General features: G+C 41.4%; 2 protein-coding genes across 7 annotated transcripts in view; both read left to right on the top strand.

The window, feature by feature from the left end:
• LOC139471817 (polyamine-transporting ATPase 13A3-like) overlaps window positions 1-26,844 on the top strand; it is a 66,989-nt gene that overhangs the window by 25,052 nt on the left and 15,093 nt on the right. The window contains exons 7-23 of one of the 6 annotated variants that reach the window (XM_071254315.1): window positions 1,590-1,659; window positions 2,129-2,263; window positions 3,379-3,448; window positions 3,914-4,045; window positions 4,768-4,929; window positions 5,907-6,064; window positions 6,861-7,049; window positions 7,873-7,934; window positions 9,289-9,433; window positions 9,673-9,768; window positions 11,062-11,215; window positions 12,076-12,196; window positions 13,732-13,856; window positions 14,734-14,936; window positions 16,793-16,828; window positions 20,933-20,989; window positions 25,925-25,972. In XM_071254315.1, the coding sequence (XP_071110416.1) occupies window positions 1,590-1,659; window positions 2,129-2,263; window positions 3,379-3,448; window positions 3,914-4,045; window positions 4,768-4,929; window positions 5,907-6,064; window positions 6,861-7,049; window positions 7,873-7,934; window positions 9,289-9,433; window positions 9,673-9,768; window positions 11,062-11,215; window positions 12,076-12,196; window positions 13,732-13,856; window positions 14,734-14,936; window positions 16,793-16,828; window positions 20,933-20,989; window positions 25,925-25,972 (1,963 nt within the window). The remainder of the gene's footprint in view (window positions 1-1,589; window positions 1,660-2,128; window positions 2,264-3,378; window positions 3,449-3,913; window positions 4,046-4,767; window positions 4,930-5,906; window positions 6,065-6,860; window positions 7,050-7,872; window positions 7,935-9,288; window positions 9,434-9,672; window positions 9,769-11,061; window positions 11,216-12,075; window positions 12,197-13,731; window positions 13,857-14,733; window positions 14,937-16,792; window positions 16,829-20,932; window positions 20,990-25,924; window positions 25,973-26,844) is intronic. The other 5 variants (XM_071254316.1, XM_071254317.1, XM_071254319.1 and 2 more) reach the window with 5 other exon arrangements.
• LOC139471885 (protein SON-like) lies at window positions 23,620-25,447 on the top strand. Its single transcript, XM_071254398.1, has 3 exons — window positions 23,620-23,854; window positions 24,245-24,735; window positions 24,916-25,447. The coding sequence occupies exons 1-3, from the start codon at window positions 23,750-23,752 to the stop codon at window positions 25,445-25,447; spliced, it is 1,128 nt and encodes a 375-aa protein (XP_071110499.1). The 5' UTR covers window positions 23,620-23,749.

The following is a 26,844-nucleotide window of genomic DNA, read 5'->3' as shown; positions in this document are numbered from 1 at the left end:
AACCTGTGGTGGTTGTAAGTGACAACCAAATCAATCTAATAAGAATCAGATCTGACTTTTCGCTACTGCTAAACAAAGATCTGAGGACATCCCATTATGGGTCACGTCAGAACGACCTTTCGTGAACTTTGACCAACCAATGAAATAAAAAAAATTAAAACTGATAAAAAGAACACTCTTGAATGGCTTATAGATGGCCTAGATTGTATCGATAAAATCCGTAACTGTTGTTCGGAATACCCTCTGTCAAATTTTTCAAGGTTGCATGATCAGAAAACACATTCCGTCCGTCGCTTTCATGATCTGGTAAGCGGCGCTCTGATTGGTTGGCTGATTGATTTCTTGTCAGCACCAGGTAAAAGGCAGCCAGGTTGAGTGTTTGATTTTGAGATGAATGTTTGAATGTTAAGGCAAGTTGAAATTAATGTTGAATAATTATGGTCAAAATATTAAAGCTTGAAAAAAATGTTTGAAGTAAGCCTAGGTATATTTATTTAAGTTTTGGGTCTGTGGAAAACAAATTGAGGCAGATCCATGAAACAAAAAACATATATTTTATTATCATTTATACTTTTCCTGACTCAAACGCTGAAGCATCCACCCAGCCATCCCCTCTTCCCCTGTGTTTTGGACAAGAGGTAATAGAATGAGCGAGTGATGAGTTACCAGCTTGGCAGAGTTTCAGATGGCTGTCAGTCACCGGTCATAGACCGATAAATTTTCAATTTGACAGATGGTTTGTTTAACTGGTCAGACTTTTGACAGATAGAAATGCTACAAAAGGCATCACACGTGTCATAATTTAAAAAGTAAATAGTACAAATTAGTCCGACTTACAGTATCGATCATATGGAACAATGCACAGCCATAAAAAATCATAACTAATATTCTGATCAGTGTGTGTCTTTGCATTGTACTTTCTGTATCATAGGGACACACTGTGAGGAGCTTTAGTGACTTAGTCAAGCGCTTTTCTTCTCACAAAGTTCAATGGCCAGATTGTATATATTCACCCAATCACTGATGGTATTGCATTGATCTTTTGTTATTGTTCATCTTTTTGGAACTGTTAGATTTATTGACTTTTGCCATTGACTTATTACATTTCTCGGGTCAAAGTCATCGACCAATATGCAGATTTTTGTGTCAAAAGCACTGCTTGGTCACATGGTTCTGGTGCCCATGTGCAGATTAGGGGGTGCGTTTGGGTGAGCTGTTTTTTCTGTTCTCTGGGAACACAGTTCAGGAAGTTTCCACTACCTTTCGGAAGAGTAAGAGATAAACAATTCGTATGAGTCAAGTATAATTTTACTCAAAAACATACATGGTTACTCATTGCTGTTTGCCCAATATCTGGTCGTGTTTTATGATATTTGTAGCTTGTACGTCCTTTCCCTGTAATGGAGTAATAAAGATGTTTTAAGGTACAAGTTGTCAGAAAGGGTGAAGGAGGACAGGATCCTGTTTTGCCCACTGCTCATTTATAAGCAATGCTGATCATGTGGGACAAAAGGGGCCCTAATTGTTCCTCGTCCTTTGTGAAATATCAAACATTTCATAACTTAATAAGATGTGATTTGTTTCGACAGGCGTCTCCTCCATGGGCTTAACTCTATTGTGATAGAAGTGAAGAGCTACTGGCGACTGTTTATAGAAGAGGTAGGTGCACACTTGCATTGGGAATTTGTCAAGGGTATTTGTCACAGAATAAGATATGCCTTTTGTCCAGGTCTTATTCAATCACTTTAACACGTGAAACTATATTTTCTCTCCTACTCTTAAATTCTATATAATTTTGATGTCCATTTGTTCTTTCACTGCAAAAATCTGGGCCAGGTTCCACAAGGAGTTGGTATATTGTGTCATAGTGGGGTATCCATGTTAAACTGAGGCATGGTATCTTAGTGGGCTGGGACTATAAAACAGGCATTAGTCTGGATGTTCAACCCCACTCACTTCACCTCACCTCACCTCACCTCACCTCACCTCACCTCACCTCACCTCACCTCACCTCACCTCACCTCACCTCACCTCACCAAGTGAATACTAGTCATGCAGATTTATGCCTTATCAAATGCCTCATGTTCCCTGTGTGCTCCTAGTGACTGGTTTTCTTGCCACTCTTCAGGTTCTCAATCCCTTCTACATCTTCCAAGTGTGCAGCATCATCCTGTGGGCCTTCGACGAATACTACTACTACGCCAGCTGCATCTTCCTCATCTCACTCATCTCAATCTCAGTCTCCCTGTATGAGACAAAACGGGTAGGTCAAGCTCAAGCTCAATCTCCCTCTGTGAGAACAACAGGGTATGCAATCTCAAAGCTTGTATGAGATGTAACAGATAGTTAATCTCTCAGTCTCCCTGTATGAGACAAAACGGGTAGGTCAAGCTCAAGCTCAATCTCCCAAAAGGGTATGCAATCTCAAAGCTTGTATGAGACAAAACAGTCAGTCTCCCAGTATGAGACAAAACAAGTGGTTAATCTCTCAGTCTCCCTGTATGAGACAAAACGGGTATCTCAAGCTCAATCTCCCTCTGTGAGATCAAAAAGGTATGCAATCTCAAAGCTTGTATGAGTCAGTCTTCCTGTGTGAAACAAAATACGTAGTTAATCACTCAGTCTCCCTGTATGAGTCAAAACAGGCAGTTAATCTCTCAGTCTCCCTGTATGAGACAAAACAGGCAGTTAATCTCTCAGTCTCCCTGTATGAGACAAAACAGGTAGTTAATCTCTCAGTCTCCCTGTATGAGACAAAACAGGTAGTTAATCTCTCAGTCTCTCTGTATGAGACAAAACAGGTAGTTAATCTATCAGTCTCCCTGTATGAGACAAAACTGGCAGTTAATCTCTCAGTCTCCCTGTATGAGACAAAACAGGTCGTTAATCCCACAGTCTCCCTGTATGAGACAAAACAGGCAGTTAATCTCTCAGTCTCCCTGTATGAGACAAAACTGGCAGTTAATCTCTCAGTCTCCCTGTATGAGACAAAACAGGTCGTTAATCTCTCAGTCTCCCTGTATGAGACAAAACAGGTCGTTAATCCCACAGTCTCCCTGTATGAGACAAAACAGGCAGTTAATCTCTCAGTCTCCCTGTATGAGACAAAACAGGTCATTAATCCCACAGTCTTCCTGTATTAGTCAAAACAGGTGGTTAATCTCTCAGTCTCCCTGTATTAGATAAAATGGGTCAATAATCTCTCTTAAATTACATTTATATGCAGTTTAGTTTATGCTATTGTCATATTCATAGATTGCATTTTACAAGATATGAATCTGAAAGTGTTCTTCAAGATAATGTGCATTAATTTGTTTAGTTGAACAGGTGGCTAATGTGAACTGCAGCAGTTGCTCACTGAACGTCATTCTGTTTCAGCAAAGTCAGACGCTCAGTGACATGGTGGGGTCTCTGGAAACAAACATCTCTGTGTGTCGCGGTGGTCAAGGTGAGAAACATGATGTTGACATGAAGCTGAAGTATTCTATCCCAGGCCCAAATGAATTATTTTTGCAGCTGATATACTTTCGTGTTTCTTTTAAAGAGAACAGACACTTTGGCTGTATACACAGCCTTCTAAATTATGACCCAGTTTTGTTCTAGACATCTGCACTTTTAACATAGTTTTTAAGTTTGTTTATTGATAAACAAATTAGCAACAAGTTTTCAGAGCTGCATTTTCAATCATGTTAAGGAACATGATCATCTTTAAAAGAGTTTGGAAATAGTAACCTTCTTTGTAAACAGTCTTGATTAATACTTTCGAGTAAATGTCCTCCAGTAAATTGTTTCTAGTAAATGGTCTTCATTGAATGGTCTCCATTAAAAATTCCAGTAAATAGTCTCCTAGGATGCTATGGAAGAAAATATACAAATATACATTTTGACTGTGTCCTTAAATTCTTTGTGACAGAGTTCGAGGAAATTCCCAACCAGAACTTGGTCCCTGGTGATTTGATCGCCATCCCCCCTCATGGATGTGTGATGATGTGCGATGCGGTCCTTGTTGCCGGAACATGCATTGTCAATGAGAGCATGCTCACAGGTGAGGATTTGGTGTGTCCCCAAACATCCTGCAGTGTTTCTTGTAACCAAGGTAACCAGACTGACACAACATTTCACTTACCAGTAGGACATGTGTAACGACTAGTATTTATAAAAAAAAATCTCCCAAATTTATTTAAATAAAAATCTGGATTTAGATGGGGAAGGAGAGTGCATTTTTTTATGGATACCACATTCATCATATATTAACTTTGGTTTGAGTGATTTGATCAACATCAGATTCTGCTAATCATGCCTGTTCAGTAGACACATGCATATGACTTAGTCACTACATCCCCAATTAAAATATGTACTATCCCCACATGACGTCATTGCAATCTAGAGGGAGGTCATGTCTGTCTCAAAGCTGTGACTTGGTGTTTACACTGCTGTTAGCAATATTACAGCAACATCATGGCTAAACCAAAATGAAACTTCAAAGCTGTGAGAAAGTGCAACAGACAGATAATTTTTTTCAGATAATTTTTGTATTTTGTGATGTCAGGAAACATCATCCATTTCAGAAATATAGGTATTATTTAGTATCTGGTGCTGGAAAAATCATTACATATTTGAAACCTGCCTATTTTACAGAGATCAACCTCACAATAGCAACTCCAAATCAGAAACATGAACACACAATGCTTTTCTCCTTATCCACTCACTCACTGGTCCCCATTGAGAACAAGGTTTCAGTGTTTACCTGTATTGACCTGTGTGCAGGTGAGAGTGTGCCGGTGACGAAGACTCCGCTGTCCCACCAGGAGGACGAGGAGGTGTACACACCAGAAAATCATAAGAGACACACGCTGTTCGCTGGAACTCATGTTGTCCAGACCAGATACTACGGCCAGGCCAAGGTGCTCGCTGTGGTCGTCAGAACAGGTGGGAATGGGATCTTGTATTTTTCATATCATGGCTCATGTTATCTGTGCGAATAAGCTGATAAATATGTAAATGAGGTCGACTTGGCTGATTCATGTTATCATATCCCAATTTCTCGTCAATCGATGCTCATGATGTCACTGGTCTGTCTGTTCCAGGCAGATAAGCAAACTACTGATTCAAGATTTCAGGTCATTTCGGGGGGATATTGTAAGCTTGTCCGTCCATCTGTAATCATTTTAAAACAGATAGTTAATCAATGAAACTTTGTACACAGGAAGACCAGGTTGCAAATTGGTGCCTTTTGCTATTTATATATAGGGATTTTAAGAGTTTTCATTTTATTATGTTATCATGGCAATGAGTTTGCCTTTGCCTCTGTACATTTTGGTGTGTACCTCACATAGAAATACAAAGTTCTGAGTTCAATTCCATCATGTCCATGGTATTGTTTGATAGCTCATTGACTACTCTTGTATATGGACAGACAGATTTCATCAAGTTCGGGGGCAGTTGGGTAGCCTGGTGGTTACAGCTTTCACTCATCATGCCAAGACCTGGGTTCCATTCCCGACATGGGAACAATGTGTGAAGCCCATTTCTGGTGTCCTCCGCCATGATATTGCTGGAATATTGCTAAAAAGCGGCGTAAACCCATACTCACTCACTCACTCATCAAGTTGACTTACTGTAACGTCCAGATGATTTGTGCTTTCGCATTTTGGGGGTGTAGGGGATTTGTCATTCCTGATGACTATGGTTTCAGTGTTGACCTTGAATTTATTTTAGCCCTGAACTGTTACAGTCTATTCTTAGGCCAGGAAATCCTTATGTAGCTTAATCATGTTATGTTATGAGGAAATGTTGCCATTCCAAAGGACATTTTGATTTGAAACACATTGAATTTATCCTTTATGATAACAGTATTTCTTAATCACCACTTTGACGGAAGCTATGGACAATGTTTCTTTTGACAGGCTTCAACACGGCTAAAGGTGAACTCGTTCGAGCAATCTTATATCCAAAACCTCTTGGCTTCAAGTTCTATCAAGATGCAATGAGATTCATCTTGTTCCTGGCAGTAGTTGCCTCCCTTGGCATGATCTATTCTATCATCATAGAAACACAAATGGGGGTGAGTTATCATTTTGAGGCTAAATGTTACCTCGATGTTATAACCAAGGTGTGGAGCAGAATTGTTCCCCAGTACCCCATTCTTGTCACAGGGAACTTTAATAACTGTGTAATGAAATCTTCTCTCACTTTAGGAATTATTCCTTTCATGTACACATACCAGGAAGTTCAGATGTTAAGATGTATTTTTATTTTTGAATCAGATTGTTGCTTGGCTGTTTTTAGACTGTTTTTTCAAGACTAATGATGTCTCAGTCACAGACATGTAACTTTGAGGAATGCAGGCCTGTATTTTTCAAGGCGGACTAGTTACATTTATGAGTCACCAGCCCAGCTGGTTTGTTGGAGTAACAGATATTTCAGACCATAGTATACCATTAGTATATAGAATTAACATTGGGAAGGTTATAGATTTCTGATTCATAACATGTTGAGAGGGGATGTGAAGTCTTTGTATGATATGTTAGACTTCAGAGTTGTGCATTTGCAATGTAGAATGTGTAGAAGTGGGAGCAGAGAAACTGATGATTAAAACCATTGCTCATCAAACCAAACAAGAGTCATAGGGTTTTCCTCACAACTATTAGATTTGTTGGCACTGAAGAGAGAGTCTGTTGAATTTTTTTTAAAATTTTTTTTTGGATTCTCAGCCTGAACAGGAATTTATGATGTAATACAGGTAATATACTCAAAAGAATTACTCTTGTTTCCATATTGACACAATGTGTGAAGCCTGTACTGGCATCCCTGCTGTGATTAGAATGTTGCTGTAGTACAACTGGTTCTCATTCCTACAGGCGTATCCTGGCAAGATCGTCCTCCGGGTTCTGGACATCATCACGATAGTTGTCCCCCCTGCTCTCCCCGCCGCCATGACAGTTGGTACGGTCTACGCACAGAATCGACTTAAGAAAGCTGGTATATTCTGTATCAGTCCACCCCGGATCAACTTTTGTGGCAGGATCAACACCTTCTGCTTTGACAAGGTGAGAATTCAGTAGTGGTGTTATAACAGGGTGAGATATCAGTAGTGGTGTTCTGACAGGGTGACAATTCAGTCGTGGTGTTCTGACAGGGCGAGAATTCAGTAGTGGTGTTCTAACAGGGTGGGAATTCAGTAGTGGTGTTCTGACAGGGTGAGATTTAAGTAGTAGTGTTCTGACAGGGTGAGAATTCAGTAGTGGTGTTCTAACAGGGTGAGAATTCTTTTGTGGTGGTTTGATTGTTATCAGTTTAATCCATGCCTTGTCATTAGACCTCCAAATCAATTCACCAGGATTTCTGAATTAGAATAATTAAAATAACAAAGTATAGACACTATGCAAGTTAAATTATAAGATAACATCTTTGTGTGAGGAAAGTCTCTCCTGTTTGGGTTAAATGTGGCAACATCCGTCTCTCCATCATCACCCAATATAATTAATATCAGATCTTTTCCTCTGACACCTCTCTGTTCCAGACAAGATCTGATCTATGTTTCATGGAAATCACAGCATCATCATGTGAACCAGAATAAAGTTGTAAAAACAATATTATGTAAAATGTGGTTCTTTCATTGCCTGTTATCTTGTACAAACTGAGATTTTAACTACTGCTTCTGAAGGTGATGGCTAGATTAAGGTCAAGGCTTGGACATCATTTTTCTGACTGGAAGCACAAGGTGGTATATGTTCAGATTTATTGTTGTAAACACCTCTAGTTGTAATCAAGAAGTTGATTTTCAATCCTATCTTGTCTAGATGACACTTGAAAATGGTTCACACCATTGTTGAATGAGCTGTTTGAAGATGTCAGTTTGTATTATTACAGACTGGAACCTTGACAGAAGATGGGCTGGACATGTGGGGAGTTGTGCCGGCACAGAACCAGTGGTAAGTTGCTTCCCAGATCCATTCACCTTCATCAGCAGTAACCCATCACAGACCCTCAATGAGGACTTCAGGTCAGATATGCCCTAGACACTCTATGAGGACTTCTGGGCAGATATGCCCTAGACCCTCTATGAGGACTTTAGGGCAGATATGGCCAGGACCCTCTTTGGGGACTTCAGGGCAGATATGGCCTAGACCCTCTTTAGGGACTTTAGGGCAGATATGGCCAGGACCATCTATGGGGACTTCAGGGCAGATATGGCCTAGACCCTCTATGAGGACTTCAGGGCAGATATGACCTAGACCCTCTATGAGGACTTCTGGGCAGATATATGGACTGGACCCTCTATGGGGACTTCAGGGCAGATATGGCCTAGACCCTCCTTAGGGACGATAGGGCAGATATGGCCAGGACCCTCTTTGGGGACTTCAGGGCAGATATGGCCTAGACCCTCTATGAGGACTTCTGGGCAGATATGGACTGGACCCTCTATGGGGACTTCAGGGCAGATATGACCTAGACCCTCTGTGAGGACTTCTTGGCAGATATGGACTGGACCCTCTAAGGGGACTTGAGGGCAGATATGGCCTAAACCCTCTTTAGGGACTTTAGGGCAGATATGGCCAGGACCCTCTATGGGGACTTCAGGGCAGATATGACCTAGACCCTCTATGGGGACTTCAGGGCAGATATGGCCAGGACCCTCTATGAGGACTTCAGGGCAGATATGGCCTGGACCCTCTATGAGGACTTCGGGGCAGATATGGCCTGGACCTTCTATGAGGACTTCGGGGCAGATATGGCCTGGACCCTCTATGAGGACTTCAGGGCAGATATGGCCTGGACCCTCTATGAGGACTTCGGGGCAGATATGGCCTGGACCCTCTATGAGGACAGGGGCAGACTATGAGGACAGGGGCAGATATGGCCTTGACCCTTTATGAGGACTTCTGGGCAGATATGGCCTTGACCCTCTATGAGGACTTCGGGGCAGATAAGACCTCTACTGAGACTGTCAATGAGGACTTTATGTTGGCCGGTCATTAGTTTGAATCCCAGTCTTGCCCTATGATCTGTGCTCTGTCAGCACCATATACCCAATCTTAAAAGAACGTTTGTGTCAAGAGTGTGTATTTTAGTGTTGTGGTCGGGACAGTTAAGTATTAGAAGAAGACCACCTTTGCAGGCCGCCATGTTATTGTTTGAATATGCTGCAGTATTAAACAGAAACAAACGAAACACAGAAATTGTGTGGAAGTGGGCTTACTGCACTTACTACAGTTATTGACGACATCGTAAACCTTATTCTCATCCCTGCATCAGTATCTGCCAACAGCCGTGATACTATTTCAGTTTTCAAGAGCCAATACGGAAGCTTCCAGAACTGCCGCGTTCACAGATTCTGGTGTGCATGGCAACCTGTCACTCACTCACACTGATTGATGGGGAGCTCATGGGGGACCCTCTGGATCTCATCATGTTTAATTCTCTCAACTGGGTAGGTGGTAGCAAGCGACAGGAGTAATTTGTCTAATTTAAGGAGAATTTAAGCATACTTAGTGTATCGATACAAAGAGAATTTAAACACAAATGTGTTAAAATAGAAACTAGATGTTTCACAGGGCATTTAAACACCATTATGTTTTGGAATAAAGTGTGACCTTGTTTTTATTGTTGATATGCCTTGATGTGACTGTGATCCAATTGTGGTGTGACCTGGTTATGTTGTGGCTTCAGTCTCTGGAGGAGCCGGGACAGGACAACACGAAGTACGACACTCTGATGCCCACCATCGTCAAGCCCTCCGACAAGGACAGCTTCATTTCAGATGAGGTCAGTGGTCACTGTCACAGCACCAGCACCTGCACCTGCACCTGCACCTGCACCTGCCCAATGCAGTAATGACTAAAACATGTCTACGAGTGTTATGTAGTTTGTATTTTGATGCAGAGAAAGAAGTTTTGTGAGGTTCAGATTATGGTAGATGTCATGATACAGTATCAGGTTTTTTCTGAGATTCAGAAGTTGGAAGAACATGAAGACATGAAACTTTTAATGGATAACAACTGCTTTAAGGTAGCCCTGAAATGCCATTCACCTGATGACGGGGCAAGAAGAAGCCCTGATATGGTGTTCAACTGATGAAGGCGCAAGAAGTAGCCCTGAAATGGCGTTCACCTGATGACGGGGCAAGAAGAAGCCCTGATATGGTGTTCACCTATTGAAGGCACAAGAAGGAGCCCTGAAATGGCGTTCACCTGATGACGGGGCAAGAAGAAGCCCTGATATGGCGTTCATCTGATGACAGGGCAAGAAGATACCCGGAAATGGCGTTCACCTAATGATGGAGCAAGAAGTAGCCATGATATGGCTTTCACCTGATGATGGGGCAAGTAGAAGCCCTGAAATGGCGTTCACTTGATGACGGCGCAAGAAGAAGCCTTGATATGGCGTTCACCTGATGATGGGGCAAGTAGAAGCCCTGAAATGGCGTTCACCTGATGATGGTGCAAGAAGTAGCCCTGATATGGCATTCACCTGATGACGGGGCAAGAAGATGCCCGGAAATGGCGTTCACCTGATGATGGGGCAAGAAGATGCCCGGAAATGGCATTCACCTGATGACGGGGCAAGAAGATGTCCGGAAATGGCGTTCACCTGATGACGGGTCAAGAAGATGCCCAGAAATGGAGTTCACCTGATGACGGGTTAAGAAGATGCACGGAAATGGAGCTCACCTGATGATGGGGCAAGAAGATGCCCGGAAATGGCGTTCACCTGATGATGGGGCAAGAAGATGCCTGGAAATGGCGTTCACCTGATGATGTGGCAAGAAGATGCCCGGAAATGGCGCTCACATGATGACGGGTCAAGAAGATGCCCGGAAATGGCACTGGAAATGATGCCACCAACAACAAGAAAGTTGTTATCCATAAACAGTTTCATGTCTTCATGTTACATTATACTAAACGATTTGAAGGCTGAGGCATAGATTTGATGCACTTATTTGGAATATTTACAGCTCACTGACTGTATATGTGTCAGATGAAAAGCTAATAATACTTTTGTTATTGATATTTTGAATGTAAAATTTACCATGGTTACAGACAAAGTACTGTTTCCTAGGTGCCGTTTGAGGTGGGAATTGTGCGCCAGTTCACCTTCTCGTCCAGCATGCAGCGTATGAGTGTGATAACACGAACCCTAGGTCACAACCACATGGAGATCTACTCCAAGGGGGCGCCGGAGAAGATTGCTTCACTCTGTAACCCTGAAACTGGTAACACTGGACACTCCTATTCATGTCCTCATTTTGGGGGGTCGTTCTCAACCAGGGTGCCATCAGCTTGTACCCTTGGTACTTTTTGATATACTGTTTTGAGGTGATTTCCAAACTGAAACATAAAGGTTGACCAAGAAATCAGTTCATCCAGAACTAAATTGTGAAATCAGTAAATGACCTCAAAATCAGTGAATACTCAATAAATTATGTTGAAACACACAGGCAAAACAGTCGGACAAATAGGTGGTGGGCTATATGATATATTAGTGCACTCACCAGTGTCCAGATTTTTGTCATTGTAGAACCTCTCAAAAAAGACCATGCTCTGCTTCCTTGATTCCAGAATAGTGTTGGAATCTGGCAGGAATTTGGTGTTTATACTAATCTGCACTTGACAAATAGATAAGACGCAAGTCATGTTTGAAAAATTTTCAAATCGTTCTTGTGTCCCTCTTGTATGGTACCCCACCTTCATGAAACATCCCTAAACTTCTGGTATGATCAAGCCTGCCATGTTTGTTAACAACCAGGGGAGATAACTCTAAACTCCACTCCCACAACAGTTGACATATTACCATTGCTTCAATCATTTGCTGCCCCAGAAAAAACAAACAAACTTACAAGAATCTATACTGCCACATGACAATAAATACATGAATTTCTTTCGTGCCACTGTCAGACTCAAACCTAGTTATTTCCATGAAGTTGTAACCTAATTTTTGTTTACATCAGATTCAGATGCAAGATTAACACAGAATATTGTCTTAAGTAAGAGATGGGATAAAAATGAAAAGATGGTCTTCACTCATTTTCCTATGCTTGACTGTGACACCTGCATGTCTGTTGTGTGTTGTCAGTGCCGGAGAACTTCCAGCCTGTCCTCCACACCTACACTGTACAGGGACTTCGGGTCATCGCCCTGGCATACCGACCTCTCGAGGCCAAGGTCAACTGGCACCAGGTCCAGCGTATCTCACGGTCAGTATTTATATCTGCAGGTGCATACACCCACATGCTGCAGAAACTACCCATCCACTCACTCACTCTCTCACCAACCAACTCAATCACCCAAGCATCTACCCACTCTCTCACCAACCAACTCAATCACCCAACCATCCACCCACTCTCTCACCAAACAACTCAATCACCCAACCATCCACTCACTCTCTCTCTCACCAACCAACTAAATCACCCAAGCATCCACCCACTCTCTCTCTCACCAACCAACTCTATCAGCCAACCATCCACTCACTTTCTTTCTCACCAACCAACTAAATCACCCAACCATCCACCCACTCTCTCACCAACCAACTCTATCACCCAACCATCCACTCACTCACTCTCTCACCAACCAACTCAATCGCTCAACCATCCACTCACTCTCTCTCTCACCAACCAACTCAATCACCCAACCATCCACCCACTCTCTCACCAACCAACTCAATCACCCAACCATCCACCCACTCTCTCACCAACCAACTCAATCACCCAACCATCCACCCACTCTCTCACCAACCAACTCAATCACCCAACCATCCACTCACTCACTCTCTCACCAACCAACTCAATCACCCAACCATCCACTCACTCACTCTCTCACCAACCAACTAAATCACCCAACCATCCACTCACTCACTCTCTCACCAACCAACTCAATCACCCAACCATCCACCCACTCTCTCACCAACCAACTCAATCACCCAACCATCCACCCACTCTCTCACCAACCAACTCAATCACTGAACCATCCACCCACTCTCTCACCAACCAACTCAATCACCCAACCATCCACCCACTCTCTCACCAACCAACTAAATCACCCAACCATCCACTCACTCACTCTCTAACAAACCAACTCAATCACCCAACCATCCACTCACTCACTCTCTCACCAACCAACTCAATCACCCAACCATCCACTCACTCACTCTCTCACCAACCAACTCAATCACCCAACCATCCACTCACTCACTCTCTCACCAACCAACTCAATCACCCAACCATCCACCCACTCTCTCACCAACCAACTCAATCCCCCAACCATCCACTCACTCTCTCACCAACCAACTCAATCACCCAACCATCCACTCACTCTCTCTCTCACCAACCAACTCAATCACCCAACCATCCACCCACTCTCTCACCAACCAACCTCTGTGGTCTTGTGGTAGAGCATCTCCCCGGAGAGAGGAAGGTCTGAGGTTCGATCCCTGGCCGTGTCATACCAAAAGACGTTAAAAACATCACATCACAACACAACACAACACAACACAACACAACACAACACATGACATCACCTCACATCACCTCACAAATTGAAAGGAAGGGCCCAAAGTCAGGGATTTATGTTGTGTTCCACTCTAGGTCTCATTGATTGAAACATTGGGAAAAAATTGTGATATTTTTCAAAATTGGATCGTGTTTTTCATTTTCTTATTTACGTGGACTTGAATTGGGAGTTGACTGAATTCTGTATGTGTTGGGTAGGTGTAAGTCTGTGTCGGATGTTACAGAGACAAGGTGGAGTGTAACCTGACGTTCCTGGGGCTGCTGGTGATGCAGAACCAGCTGAAGCCAGAGACCACCCCGGTCATCAGGACTCTCCTGGAGGCCAAGCTCAGGACAGTCATGGTCACAGGTACTCAGGATCATCAGATGAAATATTCAATCTCATGAAAGACAGATCTTTTACTCCCACAATATACCTCACTGAGAATATCTGACGAACACAAGGAATCCTCAGCAGACACTGACCTCCCAATCTGAATGAAGAATTTGCTAGTTCTTCAGCCAATCAGGTGCCAGCTCCCTAAATCAGTGCGGTTTATTTCTTTACCACCTTGATCAGAAATTTGGTCCTAGCTCAAGAAAATCCATGCTGAACAGAAGTATTCCTTCAATAGTGGATCCTTTTGGGTGTAGATGTTCATTAACAACAGGTTGTATAAAATTTCTACAACATTCATGCAGTGGCTTTTTTTGATTCCTTAAGGAACTGCCTGTTTATGTTCCTAAACACGATACAGTAATCAGGTACGCTAGCTAGTATGACCTCCAATGAAGGGTTTGCCAGATCTTCACACAGGGAGGTATCGTATTTTAAAAAAAGAACTGGTTTTAATGAGATTGCTCATGAAATAAACAATGATATGTTGTCAAACTGATTTTACGAACTGCCAGTTCGAATTACTACGTGAATTCTGACACAAGGTTTGTAAGATCAGTATGGTATACATACGTGAATATGATAATCGCTAGTTTACCAACACTTTGTGAACTGTAGTGAAGCAGTGGTGGGTTTGTTCTGTAGTTAAAAGCCATACAAGAAGAGGCAAGAACTGAATCGGTGGTCCAGCTTGGTGACTTGGTTGATGCATGTTATCGTATCCCATCAATCTCTTCATGTCATACACTGGTTTGTCTTGTCCAGAATTGGTTATTTACAGACTGCTAACATATTTCCTGAATATTGCAAAGTTAAACTACACTTCAAAATACAAACATGTTTGTTACAGGTGACATGATTCAAACTGCAGTGAGTGTGTCCAGGAATTGTGGGATGGTTCAGCCACGTGATAAGGTTGTGATTGTAAACGCCCATCCCCCCGACAAGCAGCAGACAGCTCGGATTGAGTGGGAATATGCTGAGCTGCCCACAGACATAGATATTGTATCAGAGCAGGATACAGACATCGACTCTGATGCCGGACAAGACTCGGTAGGTCACTCTGAGATGTTTTAGAAACTTTTCGTTAAAGGGAATCTTCATAAAATGTTATGTTTTATGTTCAAAACCTGAGTTACGTCTCTTAAGCATGCCAGAAACCATTGGTCGTGGATTCAGATCTCAAATCGACGTGATTATGTTTCTGGGTTTGCCAGTGCTGTAGTTGTGGGTTTCACATAAGTGATGAACATCGAATAGCTGCATCACTTTTCTCCCACATCAAACTGATTTGCTGTCATGAAACATGATCAAAGCGGCATAAACCAAATTCACTCACTCTGTTGCCTACAAGAAGAGTTTGAGACTATTGGGACAGAGGTTAATGTCCAATAGTCTAAAGTCAGAAGTGTTGGTAACTTGCCAGTACAAGGTGTAGGGTACAATTCCTGCAGTAACTCATGCTTGTCTCCCTGTGGGGATTCTTAGGGTAGAATAGGTCACAAGCTTTTAGTAACTCATGCTTGTCTCCTTGTGGAGAATCCAAGAGCAGAGGAGGTCCCCAGTACCTCATACATTTCTCCCTGTGGGGATTCTAAGGACTGAATAGGTCCCCAGCCACTCATGCTTGTCTTCCTATGGGGATTCCCAGGGCAGAGTAGGTCCCCACTCCCCAGTAACTCATACCTGTCTCGCTGTGGGGATTCTCAGGGCAGAGTAGGTCCCCAGTCACTCATGCTTGTCTCCCTGTTGGGATTCCCAGGGCACAGGAGGTCCCAGTAACTTGTGTTTGCTGACTATTATTTAGAGAATCAGCATGATCAGGCAGTTAGTTATTACTAGTGACCCCGTCAATTCTGTGCCGTCATGTCCCGACAACATGGGCCATTGGTCTTGCTCTAAACGCTGGTTTGTATTGTCAAGGGCATCATGCTATAGCTGGAATATTGCTGACTGTTGCATTAAAAATAATCACTGTCTAGCTCACTCAATAATAGTTTGGTCAACAAGACGTTACTTGTATCAATGATTACACAGGGATAGCAGTGTGGCGAGGTGGATAAGGGTGTCGCAGATCACTGCGTAGTTGCATCCATGGCCAAATCCACTGACAGGTTGGGTGAATCCCAGGTTGTAAAATGCATGGGAGTGTGTGTTGCAAATCTGCGGGACTTTTCAAAGTGTATAATCACTCTGCTTGATGGCATGTCCCGAATTTGAAAAGTGTGTTGACATCAGTGTCAAATTCATTTATTGTGTTTCTTGAATAAAAATACTTTTGTTCGTATTTAACAGCATCTTTAGGTTCTCTTGTCAATGGGATGCGGTCGGGTAGCTTAGTGGTTAAAGTGTTCGCTCATCACGCCGAAGACCCAGGTTCGATTCGCGACATGGGTACAATGTGTGAAGCCCATTTCTGGTGTCCCCCGCCATGATATTGCTGAAATATTGCTAAAAGCGGCAAAAAAACATACTCACTCACTCACTCACTCACTCACTCACTCTCTTGTCATGGACACTTAAGACATCATTTTGTGTGTCATGATGTCCAAAAATTGCAAAGTGAAGTCCTGTATGTCTGCTTGAGAGGATACAGAATGTGTATGATGTCGATAAACATTGTGTTGGCAGATTTGCTTGTGTTTGATGCCTAGACATTTTAGCATGTGAAGCCTCAAGCATAAACCTTTGGTTCCAAGACTGATTAACTTTAGTGCTGTGAAAGACTTGGGTGTTCTTTTACTTCTTTTGGGTAGAGTATATATAAGGCTTTGAAATTTTAGCATTTACAGCATTGGTTCCATGACAGATTAACCAAAGTAATCTGAAAGATTGGGAAGTTGTTTTACGGCTTTGGGGTAAAGTGGCGTAAACCCAGCTCACTCAGCTCATGATTTGTTTTGTTGAAGAGAGCAGCGCTGCTCCCTCCAGAGTCAGTCGTGGTTGTAAGTGGTTTGTTTATCGTTCTGTATGATGCAGTTTCTTTATCTGTCTTCTGTTTGATCTCTTTCAATGATGGGGACAGGAGCTGAACAAAGCTGTTCAACCATATTGACCTCAACAATGATGCAAATAAATCTAATGATAACTTTAACTGCAGTAAAGGGTTGAAACCGTACATTGATGTATATGCCAGTCGCAATACTTTGTTGTTCTGTCAGAAGAAATAGTGTTAGTTTTTCTAATTTTCAACTGACCATGTGATAGCAAAGGAAAACAAAGGCTTTCCTCCCACATAAAGCTGACACGCTGCGATATAACTGTAATACTGTTAAAAGCGGCTGTAAAACCCAACTCACTCACTCACTCTAATATTTGATTTGAAGGTCATGTACTCGTAGGAGCATGGGTGGCCCAGTTGTCACGGCCCCTCAGTTTGAGGTACATGGGTTCGAATCCCGGTTTGCCTGATTATGTGTATGGGTTTGTCAGCAGATTACTTATTCTTGTGGATGTCACCAAAGTGCTTGGCATTCTGGACTGTTGTAGTTAGTCGATACTTCAACTTACAATAAGTTATGGTTTCGGAACTTAAGGTTTCATGATGAATCAATAGAGAATTAAGCGTAGCATGTTTTGTATTGTTGAGTGCATCTATAAATGGATCAACCTTTACTGCAGGACATTTAAAGATCATATTATTGGTTGGAAACTGTTTCATAAATTGAAAAGTAGCCACTATAGTTAGACATGGTAAAATGATTTTGTTACTGTTTGTGACCAGTTATGGATGTGAGATAGATCAAATGTATAACTTGTTAATCATAATAATATTCAAAACAAGAATTGTGAATTGAAATTGATTCAATCAATAAGCATTCATTTGTTGGGTACAATATGATGTCAGTGCTGCCACCTTTTTCAACAAGGATGTTTGACACTGGTCAATGATTGGTCCAACTGAACATTAAGAAGCATGTGTTTCTTCTGGCATGATTCTTGAGAATGTTCCTCAGACACACTATGAAATCAGTCGTAAGCATTTCTCCATTCTATACTTGGTTTACAGATCCAAATACAAAACTTGAGGACATGGCATAATTTTAGACATAAGGAAAACCTTTACAAATTTATTTAAAAGTAATTGAACGTGCATTAGAACACATTTTTACACTTGTAAGGTTTGAAATTCTAACAATACAAAATGAATGTTTCATTGTGTCAATAAGGCTGATTTTAGCTACTTTTAGGAAGTTTTTTCTAATATTTAAACATGAGGAAGTCTTGACTTAGATTTTATTAGATGTGGGTAAAAAAAAAGGTCAGAACAAATATATAATAACATTTTCATCTTGGATCTCAGACTTGCTGATAGTGAGAGTTTGACTTTCAGAAAATCATCCTCTTTTGCTCATTTTAACCATACTTAGGTACGTTTTGTCTGAAGTCGAAAATATTCAACTGTAAGACGGAAAAAGACTTCTTGTCAGGCATTTGAACATTTACGATACTTTCCATACCATCATTTCAAAGATTTCCTAAACTTAAAGTCAGACATTTCCATTGGGCCAAAAGTTAACCCTTTTCATGATTGTCTGTGCCTCATCCTTGAAGTTCAATAAACATAAAAGAAAATTTGCTCTTTCTGCAATGTCTGTAAGCAAATTCCTGGAAATATAGAACCTCCAAAGTAAATGCAAATAGGAATGGTTCTTCATTATTTTACCAATGACCAGACTTTAATGGTAACACAGCAAGACATTTTGTTTTTCAATGTATTTTATTATGAGCACCAACTGTGAGGTCAACAACCTGTAAACCAAGTACTGATTGGACTTATTAATTATAAATCAGCATGACATGTGGGTTGTAACGATTCAGGAAGCTTACTGATAACAGAGAAGGTGACGTCACTTCCATAGCAAAGCTATGGTGGCGAATTAGTCCAGGTTAATGGAGAATACTTTCTCTCCTTGTATCTTATCATTCAGTGTTTCTGGGACAGCTGCAAAACATTGTAACATGGGTAACCTATAGAAGGATCGTTGCAGCCCTACTGACGAGACATGTTCTTCTCATACCTTCTGTCGCATGATCGAAAGTCTGCTCAATTTGTGTTTCTTATTTTTTTTATTGAAATTAATTTCTGGAGCCTGTCTTGAAAAGGCTTCATTCCACTATTGTTGTGCTATGATGATCGTAAGTAGTCTCGGCGCTTTGTGGATAGGGCCTTGGAAGTGAGACTCTCAGTCTTTGCTTGAAATGGCTTTGAATTTGGATGCCTTACCTTTTGGCCTTAGATATAAATGCAAAGTTCAAGTTCCCTAAAAGGCATTGTTATCTAAAGCCAAAAGGTAAGACATCCAAATTCAAAGTTTTAAGCATATGAAATGAAAAGTACATTTTTCAGTTAAGTCTTTCTTTCAGATATTTTGCACTTCATGCATCTCTTGGAGACAATCTCATTGAAATCAGATCTTGGTGCTCACTATCGCTTCACAAAGGTTTTAATGAAATTATTCTCGGAGATATCTTCATATATTTTGGTTAGAGACAAACCTTTATGCAGATGTATATTTCTACAAAAGCATACATTTATTAAAGTAACTGACACTGAGTTACTTTTAAAATTTGACGAAATTAATAACTGAGCAATCTTTTTATTGCATGTTACATTCTTATTATCATATTACTGTTATTTAAATTAATTTCTTTGAAAATGATGCTTTTGACTACTATTTTTGAAGCCATGAAAATATATATATGGGCCTTCAAAAAGGGCCAAAAAAAATAACTTTACTTCGATGCTTTTCTGAATGTTGGTTTCTTTTTGTGTGTGTTTTTTGGTTGTTGTTTAATGCTGTACTCAGCAATATTCCATCTTCGTGCGGCCAGTCCTGCTGACTTGGTTGTTGCATTGTATCCCAGTTGTGTAGATCAATGATGTCAGTCACTGGTTTGTCTTGTCGATTATTTACAGACCACTGTCAAACAGCTGGAATATTGCTGAGTGCAGTGTTAAACAACAAACAAAATTTTACATAGACTCATGTAAATTGCGTTTTGAAAAAGGGCCTCGTATCCTGTGAACATGGATACAAATCCATAATAATATTTCTAGGTTTGATATATCTGAAATATTGTTCAACTAATGGCATCATAACAAACTCAATCACTTATTTCAGATTGTAGTATTTCTTGGTGTTTTTCTTTTCCATATAACAGGAACAATTGAAGATAGTAACACATTCCTTTTCTCTTAAATATCAATGATGCGTGTAGAGGAACATACTTTGGCATCAGTGTCTATTTGGCCCTGTCACATTGTCTCAAGTAACAGTAGGATTTTGATGTGTGTATTTTTCAGAAAAAAAACATTTCTTTCACTCAGAATTTGTCTTGACATAAACATTTGTGCGACCTATAACTTGAAGACTACTTCATGGGTACTTTTTCAATTGTGGGTACAGTTTCCATACCAATAGAAGATGTGCAGTGCAAATTTTGATTTCGAAATGTGGATTTTCTGAGAAAATATTGATTTTTTTTTCATGTTTTGAACTAAGGAGTATATGGAATTGAAGTCGGGGGTATTAGTGAAACCCTGCTCACTTTTTGTCTTGTTTGTTGTTGTATTAGAAGTAATATTTTCGTTTTTGTATTGGAAGTAATGTTGCCATTTGTGAATTTCCTTCAGGACAATTTATTTTTCTCATTATTATCTTAAACCAGTAAGTTTTCAATCATATATTTTATTAAACAGTGTCACAGACTTGATTAGTTTACAACAAATAATTATTAAAAAGTGCTACTCTCCTTTCTCCATCCACGGAGAAAAGATGGGACTATAACGCAGAAGGACCTGCACTCAACGTCATAACAAAATCAGATCTTAGTACTTGCTACCACGAAAGAAAGATTTGAGGACATCCCATTACGGGTAACGTCAGAACGACCTCAGAAAATGGAACCCTTTTGAATTTGGAGACATGAATTCACAGCTGTTCTGATTTGTGAGCTTTTATGATTTTGGTTTTTGGAAGTTGTGAGTTTGCTTGATGAGTTGTTTGGTGATTGGATGGTGTTTGTTGAGGTTTGACTTCTTTCAGAATGCTTCCTCTCCGCTTCTCTCACCTGGCAGTGAGTCAAGAATGACAGCAGTCAAGGTGTGTATCAGGGGTAGAACACTGAGCAGGGAAGTCTACTTGGAGCATGGAGAAAGGCTTACCAGTATCAGATAATTCTAGTTCTGGGAAAATATTCTTTTCACACAACATTCTTAAAATGTTCCCTTATTTTTCATTCCCAGCAATTGTATATTTTAGGAAATCATAGGATTTAAGTGAAAAAAATCTTCATTGTTTGGTCGCAGAATTTAAGTTACTTCAGGGCCCACTTGCACAAAGCGATCTTAGCGCTAAGATGATCGTACCCATACTTTAACATAGGCTTACAGTTGTCGTAACGCTAAGATCACTTGTGCAAGTGGACCCAGAAGTACAATTTGAAAGCCTTGGGTGACCAGGACATAAAACCTTTGCTACATTCCAAGTAGACTTGGTAATGTGTTGCATTTGCTGCTTTTGTTTTTGGTAACGGTGTTGTTTGTTGTTCACTGTGTCCAGTTACTATCTTTCCTGTCGCATGCGTTCTGATTATGGTGTCTTTACAATCAAGACCAAGAGACCACAGCACTCCTTCTCTGAATGTGACATTTGACATGTCTCCCGAAACTCATCTTTGTTATTATGGTCTTTTGATTGACAGCCTTAAATTAAGATTGTCCCTTTTGCCTTCAAACCTTGCAGTTAATGCTGGCTTATTGGATTCAGTATGGTGTGCATGATATCAAATTATCCAGCTCTCTTTGTTTTGGGAAATTCTATAAAACAGAACTGAGAACAGTTTTGTTGTATTGTCTGTGTATACTACTCAAAAGAAATCAAACAACACCAGATTAACTATAGTCATTTTAAAAAAAGAATTTAAAAAATTGGGGGTGGTCGGGTAGCCTAGTGGTTAAAGCGTTCGCTCGTCACGCTGAAGACCCGGGCTCGATTCCCGACATGGGTACAATGTGTGAAGCCCATTTCTGGTGTCCCCCGCGATGATATTGCTGGAATATTGCTAAAAGCGGCGTAAAACCATACTCACTCACTCACTAAAAAAATTGGATGTTCTTTAACTTCTTTTGGGTACTATAATACATTTGTTCATATCATTCTTTACTTGTTTGGGGATTGTTCGATTGTAATTTTCAATTTGGTAACCTTTAGAATATGCTTTTTAATTTTGTGGTACTGATGTTGTGAATATATTTAGTTTGAGCTTTGCTTGACTGTAGCATGCTATAGAATCTGGCTTTTAGCTATTCTTGATTTTGACAGTGTTTTTAGTGATATACCGACGGCCATGTTCAGGATGCTTGATGTCAGACTTAATATACCAATTATTTGTTTCAATAGTGTAGTATGGATATATCCATGTAATGATACATACTTCAGTGTTCTGAACCTGAAAGTCTAAGGGTCATTGTCACAACCATAAGGGGGCACGGGTGGCCCAGTCGTCTAAGCGCCGCGATTCGCTGTGCAGAGTTGCGTCCCTTGGGCACACCAGAAACCTATGATTGTGGGTTTGAATCCCGCTTCACCCCGATTATGTTTCTAGGTTTGTCAGCACCATACCCGTGCTCGTGGGTTTCACTGAAGTGGTAAACGTCTAAGACCTGCATCACTTCGGGCTTTCCTCCCACATTAAGCTGACACGCCGTGATATAACTGGAATACTGTTAAAAGCGCGTTAAACACAACTCACTCACTCACTCACTCACAACCATAATGCTAGAGTCACTAGGAGAAGACCACCTGGAACATTGTACTTGTTTGTGTGGGGATTCTGTGTCTCCAGCAAATTGTTAGAGGCAATTCATGGACAGGATGGTCTTGATGATTTGTGTCGTCATACCCCTGACAGCATGGATCACTGCTCATTATATCAGTCACTGGATTGTCTGATCTAAACTCACTATGGGTCGCCATCACATTAAACAACAAACTTGTTATCACTTAATGACTACAAGATGATATTGGATGTTTCCGTGGTTACCCTTTTCAGTTTGACTGTGTAGACAATGAGAGTGAAACAGGCTGTAGCCATGCTCCCGATGTGGGTAATTTTGTGTCATTATACGTAACTCTACTTGTACTGACCTGCAAAATAAACCAATCAGGCTTTTTATAGGGGCTGTTTCACCAATGGTTGAACAATTCCCTCTGTGTTCAACACTAATCAGGGCAGACATTAACACATGGCTTCATTAGGAACAACACTGTGTGGAGGGGTGGTCGGGTAGCCTAGTGGTTAAAGTGTTCGCTCGTCACGCGAAGACCCGGGCTCGATTCCTGACATGGGTACAATGTGTGAAGCCCATTTCTGGTGTCCCCCACGGTGATATTGCTGGAATATTGCTAAAAGCGGCGTAAAACCATACTCACTCACTCACTCACAGTGTTTAGGTTGTGTATGTACTGGACATCAAAGTTAAGGGATCCTGGCCCTTTTGTATGTCAAATATGGTATGCCTTTTGAATTAGCTAACCTGGTCCTTGAATGTTTTGCTTTTACAAGCCAGCCCCTTTAACAGTTTTTCTATGGCTAACCAGTCCCTTGAAATGTTTGCTATGACTAGCCAGGACCTTGGTTTTCTATGGCCAAACAGTGCCTTGAAAGGTGTGCAAATAGTAGCCAGGACCTTGAAAGGCCTGCAAGTAATTCCCAGGACCTTGAAAGGTTTTCTATGGCCAGACAGTGCCTTGAAAGGTTTGCAAATAGTGGCCAGGACCTTGAAAGGCCTGCAAGTACTTCGCAGGACCTTGAATAGTTTGCTGTTAAAAGCCAGGTCTGGTGAAAGCTTTGCTAATACCATGATTCAAGCCAAGCCCAATAAAAGGTTTGCTGATACTTGCCAGGACGCTGAAAGGCTTGCTAATACTTGCCAGGACGCTGAAAGGCATGCTAATACTTGCCAGGTCGTTGCAAGGCTTGCTAATACTTGGCAGGACGCTGAAAGGCTTGTTAATACTTGCCAGGACCCTGAAAGGCTTGCTAATACTTGGCAGGATGCTGAAAGGCTTGCTAATACTTGGCAGGACGCTGAAAGGCTTGCTAATACTTGGCAGGACGCTGAAAGGCTTGCTAATACTTGCCAGGTCGTTGAAAGGCTTGCTAATACTTGTCAGGACCCTGAAAGGCTTGCTAATACTTGCCAGGACCCTGAAAGGCTTGCTAATACTTGGCAGGACGCTGAAAGGCTTGCTAATACTTGGCAGGACGCTGAAAGGCTTGCTAATACTTGGCAGGACCCTGAAAGGCTTGCTAATACTTGGCAGGAAGCTTTAAGGCTTGCTAATACTTGCCAGGACGCTGAAAGGCTTGCTAATACTTGTCAGGACGCTGAAAGGCTTGCTTATACTTGCCAGGACGCTGAAAGGCTTGCTAATACTTGCCAGGACCCTGAAAGGCTTGCTAATACTTGCCAGGACCCTGAAAGGCTTGCTAATACTTGTCAGGACCCTGAAAGGCTTGCTAATACTTGCGAGGACCCTGAAAGGCTTGCTAATACATGCCAGGACCCTGAAAGGCTTGCTAATACTTGCCAGGACCCTGAAAGGCTTGCTTATACTTGCCAGGACCCTGAAAGGCTTGCTAATACTTGGCAGGACGCTGAAAGGCTTGCTAATACTTGCCAGGACCCTGAAAGGCTTGCTAATACTTGCCAGGACACTGAAAAGCTTGCTAATACTTGCCAGGATCCTGAAAGGCTTGCTAATACTTGGCAGGACGCTGAAAGGCTTGCTAATACTTGCCAGGTCGTTGAAAGGCTTGCTAATACTTGTCAGGACCCTGAAAGGCTTGCTAATACTTGCCAGGACCCTGAAAGGCTTGCTAATACTTGGCAGGACGCTGAAAGGCTTGCTAATACTTGGCAGGACGCTGAAAGGCCTGCAAGTACTTCGCAGGACCTTGAAAAGCTTGCTAATACTTGCCAGGATCCTGAAAGGCTTGCTAATACTTGGCAGGACGCTGAAAGGCTTGCTAATACTTGCCAGGACGCTGAAAGGCTTGCTTATACTTGCCAGGACGCTGAAAGGCTTGCTAATACTTGCCAGGACGCTGAAAGGCTTGCTAATACTTGCCAGGACCCTGAAAGGCTTGCTAATACTTGTCAGGACCCTGAAAGGCTTGCTAATACTTGCGAGGACCCTGAAAGGCTTGCTAATACATGCCAGGACCCTGAAAGGCTTGCTAATACTTGCCAGGACCCTGAAAGGCTTGCTTATACTTGCCAGGACCCTGAAAGGCTTGCTAATACTTGGCAGGACGCTGAAAGGCTTGCTAATACTTGCCAGGACCCTGAAAGGCTTGCTAATACTTGCCAGGACACTGAAAAGCTTGCTAATACTTGCCAGGATCCTGAAAGGCTTGCTAATACTTGCCAGGACGCTGAAAGGCTGGCTAATACTTGCCAGGACGCTGAAAGGCTTGCTAATACATGCCAGGACCCTGAAAGGCCATGCCTGGTTACTAGTTTGCTGATTCAAGCCCAGTCAAGCTGTAACTAGCCAGACCTGGTGAAAAGTTTACTTGTACTAGCCAAGCCCTTGATGGTCAGCTGTCGCTTGCCAGGCCCATTTGTGATAAATTGAAATAAATTCCAGCAACAATTAATCACTTGAGAATGGGAAATAATGCTGAAATTAATTCCCTCGAGACGAGGTAATCTGTAATTCCTCAGTGTTCGGAGTTTATTCTCTAATGTCTCAGTGGTTTACCTGTTTCAGGCAGCAATGACACAACTTTATTTTGCCACTATGGCGACACACACTTATTCCAAAAGAGACGCATCAACTTGGGTCATTGACCATAACCGCAACTGTTTATTACAGAAATATGCAGTAAATTTAATTTATAAAAATGGACTGTTCCTTTGCCCATCCCAAATTTTTCTGTCACTTTTAATTTATTAATATAATTTGTCATATTTCTCTACAGCATTTTTATCATTATTTCTTTCTTTATTCTTTTACTTTTCCTCCTAGTTGAAGTTATTTAGACGTGATCAAGATGGCCGAGCATGTTGCAGAAAGGTTCCCATCCATACCTGTACTTTGCATATATACTACAAGAAATAAATCTAACATGCAATATTCCATCAACAAGTTATCATGACAGATTAATATTCTAAGCTTGAATACAAAATCAGCATTGGAGACAAATAAAAGATGTGTCTCTTTCATTTGTCGGCTAAATTGGTCAGTAATTGTAGGGTGACACAGGGTCCTGTGTACTGCATTCAGTTAAGCATTGTCGATCACAGGGAGTCATTGCATGGAAAATTTGGCAGCTTGATTCTTGAGAGTTGCTTAGACTTGAGTCCTGCCCTACACTGAAGCACATGTAACACATGTGGTGTCTCCTTGGGCAGGTGACTTTGTTTGAAGCAGTAAATGGGTACCCGGTAGGATGAAGTGGTAATGTGACTGTTAACCTTATTGGCTTGTAAGGTCCAGGTAAATCCCTGTATATATTTCTCAATCTGTGCAAATCTTTTTAACTGAGAAGGTTGAAAAGTAAGAATATGTTGAGTAGATCCTGAGAATCCTGTTCATATTACCATCCAAGAGTATTCCTGGCAGTATAGATTCTAGGAATTAGGCCTTATTTTGCATTTCAGTTGTCAGAAGTATTCCATAAGGATAAAGAGAGCTGCTGAAAAGTTGTTCTGCTGTAGTATTGTTAGATTGTTGCTGGAATATTGTAAAAAAACCATTCTAACTCGCTCAGTCACTTTGCATCGCTAACACTAGATTTCTAACTCACATCTAACACTAACATCAACTTCTCGGGGTGCAGAATGTTACACTCATTTGATGTTCGTGAAAAACGAAAAATTGGTGAACTTAATTGAGAAAATCATAAAGTGCAACTATTAATCACTGGTTTCCTGCCATGTATTTGA

Source organism: Haliotis cracherodii, unplaced genomic scaffold (genome assembly GCF_022045235.1).
Source record: "Haliotis cracherodii isolate W230 unplaced genomic scaffold, xgHalCrac1.p SCAF_23, whole genome shotgun sequence".
Taxonomy (NCBI): Eukaryota; Metazoa; Mollusca; class Gastropoda; order Lepetellida; family Haliotidae; genus Haliotis; species Haliotis cracherodii.
Note: the sequence above shows the minus strand (reverse complement) of the source record. Positions and strands in the feature narration are given on the sequence as shown.